This window comes from Thunnus maccoyii, chromosome 3 (assembly GCF_910596095.1).
Source record: "Thunnus maccoyii chromosome 3, fThuMac1.1, whole genome shotgun sequence".
NCBI classification, from domain to species: domain Eukaryota; kingdom Metazoa; phylum Chordata; class Actinopteri; order Scombriformes; family Scombridae; genus Thunnus; species Thunnus maccoyii.
In genome coordinates, this window is record NC_056535.1 from 1,505,698 (window position 1) to 1,520,332 (window position 14,635).

Genomic DNA, 14,635 nt, shown 5'->3' on the forward strand with positions numbered 1-14,635 from the left:
TTAACAGCATTTCACATGTGCTCACTTAATTTGACTTCCATAATCTGGATATAGTGTCTTGTTTACAACCTGTCCCATCATCTGACCTCATTGTAATGATTTCATCATATTCCTAATTACTATGTATCATAGCTGGTAGGATTGGCTTCCTTGTGTCTGAATGGTTAAGTTGCATTTCATATGACAGGATGATAGGATGAATGACCTAAACTAGTTGTTATATACAGAATTATCTTTCTATCCTAAGTTGTTACATTGTGTGTGTATGGTTACTTTATGTACTTCATAAATAAAGTCATGTTTTTGGCTGACCTCCACAGGATGGATGTGAAGGTGTTGTCTAGTAACTCAGCCTAGCCAGCATTGGTTTTCAATTGCTAGCATACATCATGTATTGAAAAACTGGAAATCCATGTTTGCTTTTTTTTTTTGTAAATCACCAAAATACACTATTCACTAAAATTCTCAAACATACATAGTTGTAAAAGTGTAAATCTCATCTTTGTGGCCAGTGAAAAGCAGAATGCATTATGGATTTTCTGTTCTATTTTTCTGACATTTGACTTTAAGAACAGCACAGCTCAGTGAGCTCGACTTTGGTGATTCACAAGTGAAAATATAGCCAGGCCTCATTGAAACAGGACTAAATTTGGTGGAAAATAACTTTTTTTTTTTTTTTTTTTAGATGAACTTTTTTATTTTTTATTTTTTCTACACCAGGCACTTTGGTGACTAGTCTATGTTTCAAATGGTGACATGTTTCCACTGGATCTCTCTCTCTGCAGTGGACTCTTTTTCCATGTATAGAACAGTGTTACTGTACAGGTTTACAACTCGCCACAGCATTTTTAGACTTGTTAACTAACACCTAATTCACTTCATTAGTCTATACTCCACATAAAAATGAAACGTGTGTTCTGTTCTGCAATCAAAAAGAAGTGCTGTACAGAATGATCACAGCAGTGTGTGCAGGCTGGTGCGTCGAACGCATCGAGTCTCATTCGGTTGCAATAAGGCTGCATGTTTCTAGTCTTTCCCTGTGTCTACTCCCTCTATTGACGATGTTATCAGAAATAAAAGGCTTAGGGCCAGATCCACATGCCATTCATGGCATGAGGAGGGGGGTGGGGAGCCTAGCCTTGCACTGAAACAGAAATATGTATCCCATATTGCTGATGTATGAATATGGAGTAATGTAACAGAACACATTTTTAGTCCAACACCACACACCTACATACATGATGAACACATACATATACATGCTCGGATTAACGCCTCTGATCCGACACAAAAATTCACACACGACTGGTCAAACCTATTTACACGTAAATGTACAAATGAAACAATAGAAAACAACAAACATCCACAACCAAAAGACATCCTGCTGCAGGTCTAAATGTACATCATATTCATTATCATAAGTCAGCACTCAGATGATAAATATCTTATACACACAGAGACAGGCAGGGTGTGCAGAGTTGTTTGTGCACCTTAAAAGTAACTAACACAAGAGCCATACCGTAGAAAATGACTTACAGTTATATATTGGTTATGTAAACTAACAGACTTACTTTAGTGTTCCCTGGACTTCCCGAAGACCAGTCTGCGTTGCTCGTTTTGCTGGACAAATTCTCTTGCAAACAGCAGTCAGATCCACTTGTGCTGTTGTAAAAGAAAACTGAATAACAGGTTATCATTTGATGTATTTCTTCAATATATCATACATGTTTCAGATAGTGTTTAAGTTCAGTTTAGTGTTAGTTTGTGTTTCACACATGTTCTAAATTCTTCTGTGCTATGTCTATTCTAAACTTAGTTCTTTGCTGTGTAAGATGAGGCAGTTGTGTGTCTAACAGTTAAGTTTATTCTGTTATACCCTTACCTGAGCCAGTGATAAGATAAACTGTAGTTATGTAGATGTTTATGTGTAAATCTGATAAGCTTTAGAGGATAGTGTGGTTTGTCCTTAATTTAATATAGTAGTGATGTTATTTTGTGATGCTACTTGGTGCATGCTTATGTACTGTCATATATGGTCATGAAGAAAGACTGTTCCTAGGTTAGTTGAACTTTTGACTTGTGTTTCTATCTGAGGGTTGGTTGCTGATCTGTAAGGTTAGTAAACAGATGTCTTAAATTCTGTACGAGTAGTATTTAAGGGACTGGTTAAGTGCCAACCTTTCATACAAAGTAAAGATAGCTAGGTGGTATCTTTGTCTCCAGAACTATGATGCATTATACTTCTGATTGTACTATTTGATTACATTATTTCATAACCTGACAATGCTCTCTTTGTGTGTTTATTGAGTAATCAGCAATTTCCCATTACCCTGTGCCAGGACATCCTGGTGTATACAGCTGCACATCAAGCCACATTTAACCACTTTATGGCTATTACCTATAACTTCTGAATCCTGAGCTCCGTGCTGTTATTTTTATTTTCAAATCCAAGATAAGCCCACAACCCCACTTGATACCCACCATGTCTGACTGTAGATTTCGCCTTTAATATCATTCAATATCAATTCAATATCATCCAAGCCTCACAAGCCTGAAGATTTGAAGAGAGAGAGAGAGAGAGAGAGTGAGTGAGTGTGCGCGCAGTTACCACCAACTATCTGAAGACAGTAAGAACTCCACTCTAATTGCATGTGGCAATCGGTGCTGGTCTTTGTGAATTAGACTGTTTTTGTAACAAGGCTTATTTACATATAAACAGGCCAATTTTGTGCCGAATGTATGAATATTATCTACTTAACATACATGCAGATGGCGCAGGCGCAGCATGACGCCATTTGCTTGGCAGCGCAGTTTGTGGTGAATTTACACACTATCTTTTTATCTCATTTGAACAGTTTTAGCAGCTGCAAAAGCCATGCAGTCCTTTTGTGGATTAGGCCCATAGTTGTACATACATTGCAAAGAGCATACAAACATAGGCAACTATTTGAATATATCCTAAAATATATTGGGCCAAATAATGCCCCAAAACTTCCTCAATCAAAGTGAACTGTTAAAACAAGCCTCTTTAGATTTGCACTGTGTTTTGGCTGACTCTTCTATTATAAATGGAAAATTAAAGGTGGCCTTCAGTAAGTCTAAAAGAAACTCCAGTCATTTCCTTTCAGCATGATTTTTTGCCCTGTGAAAGATATTTAAAAGGCCAAATCACAGAGCACAGTGGAGCCATTAGGAGAGAAGCTGTCAGAAATCCTGTCCTCCACTTTAAGAAACCAAGCGTTCCATCTCTGCTTTTTCTTTATCAGTGATCAAGAAGGTCTCTCAGCCCAGGAGGAGACGATTTAAAGGTTCACACATGAAACCAGCAGAGGGGTTCTTGATTTTCCATTTGAACGTTCCACTCCCAAATGAAATAGATGAGAAATTAAATTGTAAGAAATGCGAACGTGAGAGGGGATTTTATGTTTTTAAAAGGTCTGAACCTTAAGACATTTACTAGTATCTGACTGGTTTAAGGTCACCATGTTTGATGCCATTTAAAATATTTATTTTGAACAATGAGTGCAATCCTGTAAACCTAATGAAGACATCTGTTGTTTAATATTCAAGCTTTGCTGGTGTTTTACCATGAGCACCTTTTTATTTTGGAATAATTTTGGATGAAGGAGACCTGAGATTAACATCCAGTTCTAGTTTATATTTTATCAACTTGTTACTCAAGTCACTATGTAACTTTCCTCAGGACAGGGATGACATCCTCTGTGAATGCATATTTTGTTCACATGTATAGTAGATGTAGTAGTTTAACGTTCAAACAGCAACTTCTACAATACATCCTACCAGAGCTATAGTGACCCAAACATAGACGATGCATCAAGACACAAAGGTCAATTTATGAGATGAGTGGATCATCCCTAGAATGAATATTAAAGGAGTAAATAGTTAAATAGAATAGTAAGTGCAGGGAGATGCTCAACTTTACACCCACTCATGTGTCATTCCATGAGGCTCTTGCAGATTTTTGATAGGCCTTTCTCAGTTTACACTTGCACACTCACTAATGCGATCACTGACTGTTGCACCAAGGCCACACGACCATGGCCAGATTAACCAGTCACCAAAGTCAGGAAGAGGGCTCTTGACATCGGCCAAAGCAGATATTTGTTTATTTCCTTCTGGTGTTTTTGTATTTGACTGCAATTTTTTTTAATGGTGCTGAACCCTTTTGGTCTCAGTCACTGAGGACTGAGGTTGTTCTTGAATGTAGGTGAGGTAACCAGGTGTGTTTTCTAGAGAGTGCAGTTCCACAGTGTAGTTATTCTTTGTTGTTGACCTTTGTTCCCACTGTGAATGTTATTATGAGGCAGCTTGCGTGGTAAGTCAGCTAAGGACACAGTTGGCTGTCATCCTGCCCAGCAGGTATCCAGGCAGGGTTGCAGAGTGCTGCCGAAGCTCAGCTGCTGTTTATGCTAACTCGCCTGTCCCCATGTTCTTCTCCCCCACAGCGCTGACAGGAAGCCAAGCCGAGTCCCAAGCCCCTATCCAAGGCCTTCGCAGAGCTACGGCCGGCGGGACACGACTCCGGAGAGCCGCCACCGAGGAGACCTACTGGGCCTACTCAGGTGTGTGTTTGTGTACTTCTTTCCCTGTGAGAACCAGTCTGAGTTTTGTAAAAAAAAAAAAAAAAAAAATCCGATGTGCCTTTAGTTGTTTCCATCTGCCCTGGTTAATGGGTATAGTATTTTAAATTAGAAGCCTTTGGGAGGCTCTGAAACCCCACAATTCACATAAAATTTGGGTTAAATAGCTGGTGCATGTATCAGAGCAACACCTATCTTAGAAATGTCTTGGGATAGCTTAGGATTGTTGTGCCATTCTTCTTATGTCCATAAATGTGGTGTTTCAGATGCATAGGTTCAAAAACCCCAGAACAAGAAAAGACTCTGCATATCAAAGAGATTACTGACATAGTGAAAGTAACAAAAGATTGCAAAAATCTAAAATACAGTAGAATACATTTTAGACTGCCATCAGTTCTTTTGCTAACACAAAAGCATTTCCAGTAATTATATAACCGATGATAATTAAAGGAAATGAGTCACCATGGGCCCACAAAGAATAATCCAAAGGGAGTAAATGGATCATAACAGTGTCATAGCTTGCACAGCCACGCAGCAGCCATATATATTCATATATATATTATATATAAAATATTTTGTCTTTGAGACCAGAAGTCTAAATGTATTTTGCAACAGGCGTCTAATCATGTCTCCTCCTCTTCTGCGGGGGACTGGCTTCCTTAAAACGCCTGGCAACAGAGCATTTCCTGATTGTTTTTGTCCACATATTGCGGTTTACAAGGGCAGGAAATCAAATAAATGACACGAGATGAACTGCAAGAGATAAACCGTCTTATCCTGTATGATATATCGTTCACAGAACAAGAGGGAGTTGTCGCATTTAGTTGGCATGCAAGAAGCACTGGAATGATATGGAAATAAGGCAATAAAGACGTTTTTTGGATCAAGATTTTAAGCACTGTAAATGTCATGGAAAATGTGGAAACCCTGTTGAGGGATTCAATCACAGTAAATTCTCAAATTGTGGCCTCAACTCAACACTTTCCTTAATATTTATCTTTTTGTCATGATTCAGGATGATGTATATTTCCACAGCATTAATTCCATCAGTACAACAACAATGTCATGTTGAGTTTCTAATTACTACAATTACTAATTATGGAGGATTTTAATGTGAAACATCTGCAGGAAGTGTAGTTTCACTGACAGTATGTTACTGTAACAGGGAACACAAAGAACAGCAAAGTAAGACTAATAGAGTTGTGAAGTAGGATTCATTTTTCCCATGACAATATTACATGACTCACAGTTTGAGCACTTCTACATGAAACTCTCCTGGTTGAATCATCAGAACAAAAGAAGTGTGTTAGAAAATATCTGGTTCTTCAGTAAAAAGTTGAAGGTACAAGACTGTGTACATAAAAATGTTGGAGTAGAAGTTAATTATGATTTAACCGAGCAGGCAGAAGCTAAAGACTATGGTGCTGAGAAAAGTGATTTTATAATCTACAGTGTGAACCAGTTCATTTTTAATTTTTGGGCCACTTTTGAGTGAATGGCGCCACATTTTCTTTAAAACTTCAGAGACAAAGGGTTTTGAATCCATTACGCTCTGATTCGCGCCCGTGGCTTCTTCTCCATAGCAACAGCTACCAAGGCTCATGTGTATTGTCTTAGCAATCCACCAAAATCACAAACAAAATGTAATTTCTCTGAAACGAAGTTGAAATAATTGAAACTGGTGGTCATAATATAAACTTATGGGATCATTACATTATCTAGGTTCAGTAACGTTGAGGAGATTGTTTAAATAAAATGTTAAAATACAGAATAGTGAAATACACTTCCAAAAACCAATGGCCCCTCCCACTTTGCAACTCTATTGGACAAAATTAGCGACCAGCTTTTGACCATGCCCTCATATTATTAAAGACTCAACCATTACTGAACACCAGCTTTTGTTTTTTTAGAATATACAAGTTTAAAGATTCCTAGTTTGGCTGAGGGTTAAGATGTTAGCGATTTCAGTGAGTGAAAGGTCTTTACAAGTTCAGTACAACAAAGTTGTGTGATTTAGAGCATGCTGTGTGAGTGTGTGTGTGTGTTTTAGAGTGAAAGCAGTTATATACCTTCCTCTTTCTCTCTCTCCCTCCCTCTGTCTCTGTTTCTTCCTCTCTCAACTGCTCTCCTCATCTCTCCTGGCTGCTCCTCTGGCCTGGAGGCATCTCTGGGCTCTTTTTTATTGTACCAGTGCTTCAGAGGAGAAAAAAGCCACTTCCGCTGTCCCTTTAGAGCCTTTCGTTTTTTTTTCAGAGGGGCAGCATTAATCTTTCACCATGCAAGTGACGCGAGCCCCGGGCCACAAATGATCTTTTAGTTTATTTATTTAAATATTTCCGCTCGCTCATCTAACCCTAATTGGTTGCCCGTTGTGCCTGTGAGATCGCAGGAGCTTGTGGGTAAAAACAGAGCCGGTGACAGTTTCACTTAGTGTTGCGGCTGCTGATGCTAAGATCTACCGATGCTCTCCTGCTGTCCCCCCGCACATGTTTGATCGCAGCTCTTACATAAGATGCTGATGTAATGGTGGGCAGGATCCAGGCAAGACAAGCAAACAATAGAGAAACAGCAGGATGAAATACTGGTGGGTATTTTATTATTGTGTCATTGCAAGAGTCACAGAGAGAAGTTAGGGGGAAAATTCAGTTTTTTTGGGGGGTTTTTTTTTGGTTTTTTTTACAGCCTGGGTCTTATTGGCCACTATTATGTAAGGTGTACTCTTCACTACCATCTGTCCAGTACAGACTGTAGACACGAATGCTCTGCTAGAAACAACTTTACAACCTCAATCCTCAGTTCAAGCTAATCTTAACAGATATTAGGAGGTGGATGATGTGGAAAGTGACCAGTGTGTTTTCATTGTTGCATGACAAATCCTTTATATTTCTATACTCCACACTCTTCTCCATTATAGAGTTTGAGCAATATCATCTTCTCTGACACACACACACACACACACACACACACACACACACACACACACACACACACACTTTTTCCTTTCCCTCTCACATTTGCTCCTCTGATGACTTCTCCAAAGTTTCCTAAACTTCCATCTGTCCTAATTAGCTTGTTCTAATCACATCCTCCAGAGGTCTGACAAACTCCAATCAGGACCTCAGCGGGCCATGGCTGTTCTGCCCTCTGCCTGATCAGAATGGCAGATTAAAACCCAGCACAGTGCTGACAAATCAAGTGTTATCTGGGGACGGCACTATAGCTCCAGAATGAGAGACAAAGAAAGAGAGACTGAAAAAGACAAATATTCACTCAGTAAACCCGTGCTTGTGCTTCTCTATCATTTTGGGATAGAGAAGCACAATTAATTTGGGATGTATACAAACATCTTACATTTTTTTTTTTTTGGTTTTTCAACAAATTATGACAATTGAAGAAAATAAAAGCTTTGTAAATATTTTGTAAAACGGCAGCATATGGCATGGAAAATTGTCAGAATTTGCTTATGTTTAGGTTTAGAGATATGAACTACTACTACCATGGAGCATTTCAGTAAGAAACACCCAATCACTGAACTTAAAATTGATAGAACATCCAGCAGTTTAAATCAATTCACTTTTGGATTCTGATGTAATGTTTGATGAATTCTTCACATATGGCATGATGCTGTATTACTTATTGCTCAAACTCTGATTGACCTCTTCTCCATAGCAACGGCAGCTGAGGCTCATGGGTAGCATAGTATTTATAGCAGAAAATACATGATTTAAAAAACTAGTGACCATTACATAAACTGATAGTATTGTTTAATTTTTTCCCATGTTTCTTTATACAGAGCTCAAAGTCAGGACGTGGTTAGCCTAGCTTCACATAAAGACTGGGAACAGCTAGGCTCTGTCCAAAACACACCAAATAAGTGTGTTTCCCAAAATGTTGAACTATTCATTTTCAAAAGACTTTGAAGTTGAGATGTACAGTAGAAAATGCTTTCAGAACCAGTAGCACCTTCCATTTCACACGTCTTTTATACTGCACCAAAAACAATAAGCTAATCAAGCGGCAACTGCAGATGACCTGAATAGCATCTTGTTTGTACTTAAGATTTATTCTATATAGGTCACTGTGAGCATTAAATGCCAGAACTCTAGGCTTGACAAGCAAATCTCGTCAGTGAGTATCTAAAGCTAAACATACAATAACTAATTCATACTGTATTCTAGTGTGCAGTTTTATCATGTAGCCATTACAATACTGATTATGATTTGTCGTTGAATTATCTATACTGTCATTCACTAATTATGCAAGTGACACTGTAATCAGATGAATCAAAATAATTATTGTGTGAATGTAACTTTAATTATATTAACTGCAAGTCATTATGAAGCTGAGTCTCAAAGTTTTACTACTCACATTAACCTCATAGTAGTTCCATTGGTCAGGCCTTGCATAAGATATGCAATATAAACCATTAAATATACTATACGACCCTTACCATGATATATGTTCCCCATTCTGCATAATTACAAGTGCTTTGCCGTATAGTTTTAAGAGGCCGTCTTTTGCAATGAGCTGACTGTGACAAGTTGAGGTCAAATTGATTGGCTCTCGCTCCCTGGCTGTTGGACAATTGAAAGACCAGAGTGGCTGCTTTGAAAGACTCCACATGCTGGTATTAACAATCCACTACCCCTGTCTTATACCATTTATACACACAATCACACACATACACACACACACACACACACACACACACACACACACTTGACTGGAAATTAATTTTTCAGACCTGCACAATGTCAAGGCTCGCTATCGACGGGAGAGGCGAACCTAATTTGCGTGCTCCTTGTCGAGCCATTTTACCATTCAACACTAGTCACCATCAGAGAGCTCTCAGGCCTTTGTGCTGCAGCCTTGAAGTGAGTAAATGAAGATGGAAATCGATGATATGTTCTACAGTCATTTTACTCATGAGGGAAAGCAGTTTTATTAGCCTGGCAGTAAGTGGCGTTGTCTTTATTTTTTCCACATCTGAATATGAAAATGTCTATGTAACAGAGCATTATATTCAGAAATTGGAAAAGAAATACCGAAGCATAGTTTGTTCAGTGTTAACATGTTTGGAAACGCATGTCAGTGTTTTTCATATTTACTAGATTTGCCCTCTTTGTCAAATATTTTCATTTTTTTCTCAAATTAGTGCGATTTACATGTTGTATCTTGTTAAGGCCCAAAACCTGAGGACTGTTCCTTTAGTATCCCTCCTATGTATGAAAAAAAAAGTTAGCATCGCACTGTTGCTGTCTCTATTTCTTCTGACACCCACACTGACAAGAAGTGGAATGACTGCTGCGGATGCTTATAACACAGAGTCTCAATGACATGGTGCAACAAAAGTTGTGTTTTGCTGCAGTATGCCATATTTTTCTTAAGGGTCTGTGGATTAAGAGGACAGCTAAGAACATTTTTAACAAGAGGGTCATGATTCACACTTCTACTGATGACGTGAATTGTTGTTTTATCTGGTAGATTTGGCAGCTATTTAAAAAAAAAAACATGTTCTGAGTTGTCACGTTTCTCAAAAGTTTTCTCCACTTTGTCTTGACCTTTTCACATCACGTTTTTGAATTTTCCTGCTGATTGTTGCTGCTGCTGTTTGAAATATCAGTGAAAGAGAAATGCGAGGTTTTTACTGTCGGCACTTTCAACCTTCAGATTCACTTCATTTTATATTGTGATGCGTTATGCTCTGATTTGAGACTCAAGTTTAAATAGGAAGTCCAGATGACTAAGCTCAAGCGCCACTACAGTAAATCCATATCAGCTCTGAGGTGCTGTTCTGTAACTAAGCATGACCCCTAACCTCTGATTCCATGGTGGAGGAGGTCAACAGATAAGACCAACCTTCTCATAGGGATCTATACATTCTTCATGTATATTTAGCTGCACTTTGGAGACGTCCTGGACTACCTAAAATTGCTGCAATCCACAAAGGTAGAGCTACAGTCACAGCTACTCTAAAATACAAAGTTATGCAAATCATATAATGCGTCTTTGTATTGATGCTAAGATATTGATTTTATTACCTTTAGCAGATAAAATTAGTTGAGGTGTAATGAATTTGAGGACACCACAGCAAGACTGGAGTCTCGGGTTTATGTTCTCTCATACAAACAAACTGGATACATTGAACCAGCGACTGCACTGAATAGCTTGTGAATTTTCATGTGACTGTTTCAACCGTTGGTTCAGCATCATACGTAAGGTTAAGCAGTACATTTCTTTGAATATGTCTTTATCTCTATGGAATGTACCTGGAGCTGCCTGCATTTTACATAGTAAAACATAACACTCATGGCTATACTGAAAAGGCAAAAACATCATGGACCAACACTTTTGGGATGAACTGAAAGGCAGACTGTGAGCCAGGCCTTATCACCAAACATCAGTGTTGGACCTCACTAATGCTCTTTTGGCTGAATGGGAGCAAATCCCTGCAGCCAGGTTCCAACATTTGCTGGAAACCAGAGGAGTGGAGGCTGTAAGAGCAGCAGATTATTGTTCATGGTTTTGGAATCACATTTTCAAATATCACATATGGATGTAATGTTTGGGTGTCTACATACTTTTTGCCACGTAGTGTACAGTATATACCAGTTATATCCATCGCCTTTGTTTCTATAGTTAGTCAACCAACAAAATAAAACCAATACAGTGAACAAACCAGCTATGAAATGGAGGAACAGCAGGGCTGCCAGAATCTGATGATGAACTTGATCACATTCAGAGGACACGGAGGACAAAGAAAGCTGCTTTCAATCAACCTTGTCACTTCTATACTGTCACTGTCATCACATAAATGCCTGTAGTTGTGTATGTGTGTGCACACATGCCTGTATTTGTGTGTGTGCATGTTGATTAAATGAATGGCAGCAACCAATTGAGCTGTCCGTGCAAGGTGTGAGAGGTGATGCATTATACAACTACTCTCCGTGATTGTGTCAGCAACTGCGTGTCTAATGCAGGATCAAACCGACTCACTCTCTGAGAAAAACGCATCGATTCGGTGCCCTCGCAGTCATCATAATATTTCCACACCTCTCAAGAAGTCCTTGAGTAGCCTTGGCATCTATTGAGGACTCAGAGGATAATATCCATCAAGTGTATATATCAGGTAAGTTGGCTCTGTAGTCAAGTAGCACCTAAAAATAGGTCTGTCATTCAGCACTAGTCGGGTCAGTTCATTTCAACAGCGCTGTAACAACCTCTATTTTAACAACAAAACTGTTCTCAACAGTAGTTTGTAGTTGAATTCCCTCCAAAGAGACACTAAACTTTTTGGTACACTTTGGCACCCAACTACAATTTGGAGCCATCTTGGTCTTAATCTCCTTTCAGACCTGTTGTATGTAGAATCTCTAGACTTCATCCTATTGTCATCACATATGGTATATAATCAGCAAGCAGCAGAGGATTCAGCTGTATTGCTTTACATGGTGTGCTAGTGATGATGGTGTTTTTGCCTTTCTAATTTATTCATGAATTTGTTCTTGTTTCTGAACTGTCAGGGCAGCTACAAGTTGATTCTGTAGAGACAAACATACTTCAAACCAAGGTCTTCTCTTTCCTCCATCACCAACTCGGCCCCAAATCCAAGGCTGAGAAACTCTGACGTTAAAGTCTCACATGTAAATTTACAGCCAATTCAGCACACTATATAACATAGCTGGTGGTTTATCTGGTTTGCTAGATGATTGCATGAGAGAGGATAATTATGAATCTGCTTTCTGATACAGGTACAACGGAAACCCAAACAGCTCTCAGCATTGCAGAGTGGAGGTATGGGGAATAGTGGAAGTATACAGACCGGTGACAAATTAAAGGAAAAACCTGAATAAATGAGTGGAGAAACATAGCAAATGCAGATGCTTCCACACAGGTGCACTGCATAGTACAATTAAGCAGTTAACATCCAATCATGCTCTGTGGCATGTATAAAAATGCTCAGCAGACCCAGTTTTGGCCAATTGAACACTTATGGGAGATTTTGGACTGATGTGTTAGACAGTACTCATCAAAACGCCAAATGAGGAAATATCTTTTGAAGAATGGTGTTCCGTCCCACCAGTAGAGTTCAGAGATTTGTAGAATCCAAGCCCGGAGGCACGTGTGGCCCAACTCTTTACTAAGAAATGCAGAGATTACATAAAGGTCATTGAGCAATGAGCAGAACATATTTGGGTCAAGGTCATTCAGGACTCCTGCAGTGTGACCTTTGCTAGCAGGTCCAAAGCTTGACCTTTCTTGTTACAACAGCTTCCCGTCCATCCTTTGTTTTATATTATGGTATGAGGAAGATGGTGGCACAATGTGACTTGCTTAATGGTGGAAGAGAATTAACCCTGTAACCCTCCATGAATGGAGATTAACAAGGTCCTCTTTTTTAAGATTCTTTTTGGCGTTATTCCTAGTCACTACAAGGGAAGCTTCCAGGTACCTGATGCACAGAACACCATGTGACTCCTGTTGGTGGTATGCACACAGCAGAGGTGATGACCAAGGTAAACTCCCAGGGAAGGCAGAGTGGCTGGCATGAGATCATCAGTTGCTCAAAGCCACATGAGCAGGGGCAGGAGAGAATTTTAGCATCTCTGGGATTACACCAGCTGTTTTTCATCATGAGACAAACTCCACCACCTTCAGATCTGCCAAACCCCTGAGATTCATCCACATGGTAAAGAAAGAAGGACTCTAATGACTGGACAGCTTGATTTGTAACCTAATGGATGAGCCATGTACCAGTCAGACAGAGGATGGAACAATCTCCCATGTCAATTCAGAATCTGGTCCTCGCCCTAAGATCATCCATCCTGCTCTCCAAGGACTGGACGCTGGCAAGTACGACACTGGGCAGGAGTGGACAGTGGGCTTAGGCTCTCAGCTTGTCCTCTCTGATGTTTGTTCTTTCCAGGAAGCTTCTATCTCTGGTCATCTGATCAACACACAGAAAACTAGAAAACTAGTGAGTTAAGTCAAATACCAATGTTCATAAGTGTGCTGCAGTCATATCTAATACTTGCCAAAAGAATTGGAGGATAATGAAGCTAAAACAACCACACCGAAGACAGAAAACACAGTCTACACAGGGCAGTCATGATGGAGTGTGGACATAGCGTGGCCATCTTTTTTTTTTCTCTAAATATATCTAGTTGTTTGGAGTTTCCCTCCTAATCATCAAGGTCATGCAGAGGCCTATGTGGCCTAGGTTTGAGTCAGCAGATACCGAAACTCTTAATTTACACATACAAGAAAAGTAAAAACAAAATGAATAAAGTAATAAAATGAAGAGTATTCATTGCCCAGAGCTGCAAGCATTCAAGGACAATGGTGACTGTACCACCTCATAAAATGACAGTGATCTCTTTTACTCAGAGGCACAGAGGAGATATGCTGCTGTACCTATTGGAGATTGGGGAATCAACATATAAAAAGGAGATGGATAAAATATTGTAAAAAGCTGTAATTTTAGTGGTGCGTCATGGAAGGTTAGCTGCTACTTATTACTTACATTAGCTGCTACTTTAAAGGCTTTTAAGGATTTTTCGTGAGATGAATACCCAGAATTTATTGAAAGTTAAGCTTTTCTGCCATTTTACTTTTGTCTTCTCACACACCTAAAATATCTCAGCTCCTCAGTATAGTGCAGGTTTTTTTTAAGTGTGTAGGGACATCAGTTTTGACAGTAATGCCCCATAATGTAGTCTTCAGTGTGTTGGCCTGCTTAGTGCCTCCAGGCTACTCCAGGACGTCAATACTGCAAAAACAGAGCCGACTGACTTTTCAGCCCATGTTAAGTATTTTGACTCTTGTTTTCATTGATGTGAGACATAATTCAGCGGTGATGGGAACACCAGCGAGACGGATGGAAATGAAGTGCAGAAATGTGTTTTGGCATGGAGGGAGGGAGGGAGAGGGATAGAAGATAAAAAATGGAGATGAACTGATAAATATGACAACGGTTTTGAAAATGGAGCTTCTATGAGCAGAGATAAAAACAAGGCAGCATATTAAGATGCGTG

At 39.4% G+C, this 14,635-nt stretch overlaps 1 protein-coding gene across 1 annotated transcript in view; it reads left to right on the forward strand.

The window, feature by feature from the left end:
* LOC121894315 (receptor-type tyrosine-protein phosphatase gamma-like) overlaps nt 1-14,635 on the forward strand; it is a 486,290-nt gene that overhangs the window by 105,644 nt on the left and 366,011 nt on the right. Inside the window, exon 2 of the mRNA XM_042406838.1 lies at nt 4,467-4,583. Coding sequence (XP_042262772.1) covers nt 4,467-4,583 — 117 coding nt within the window. The remainder of the gene's footprint in view (nt 1-4,466; nt 4,584-14,635) is intronic.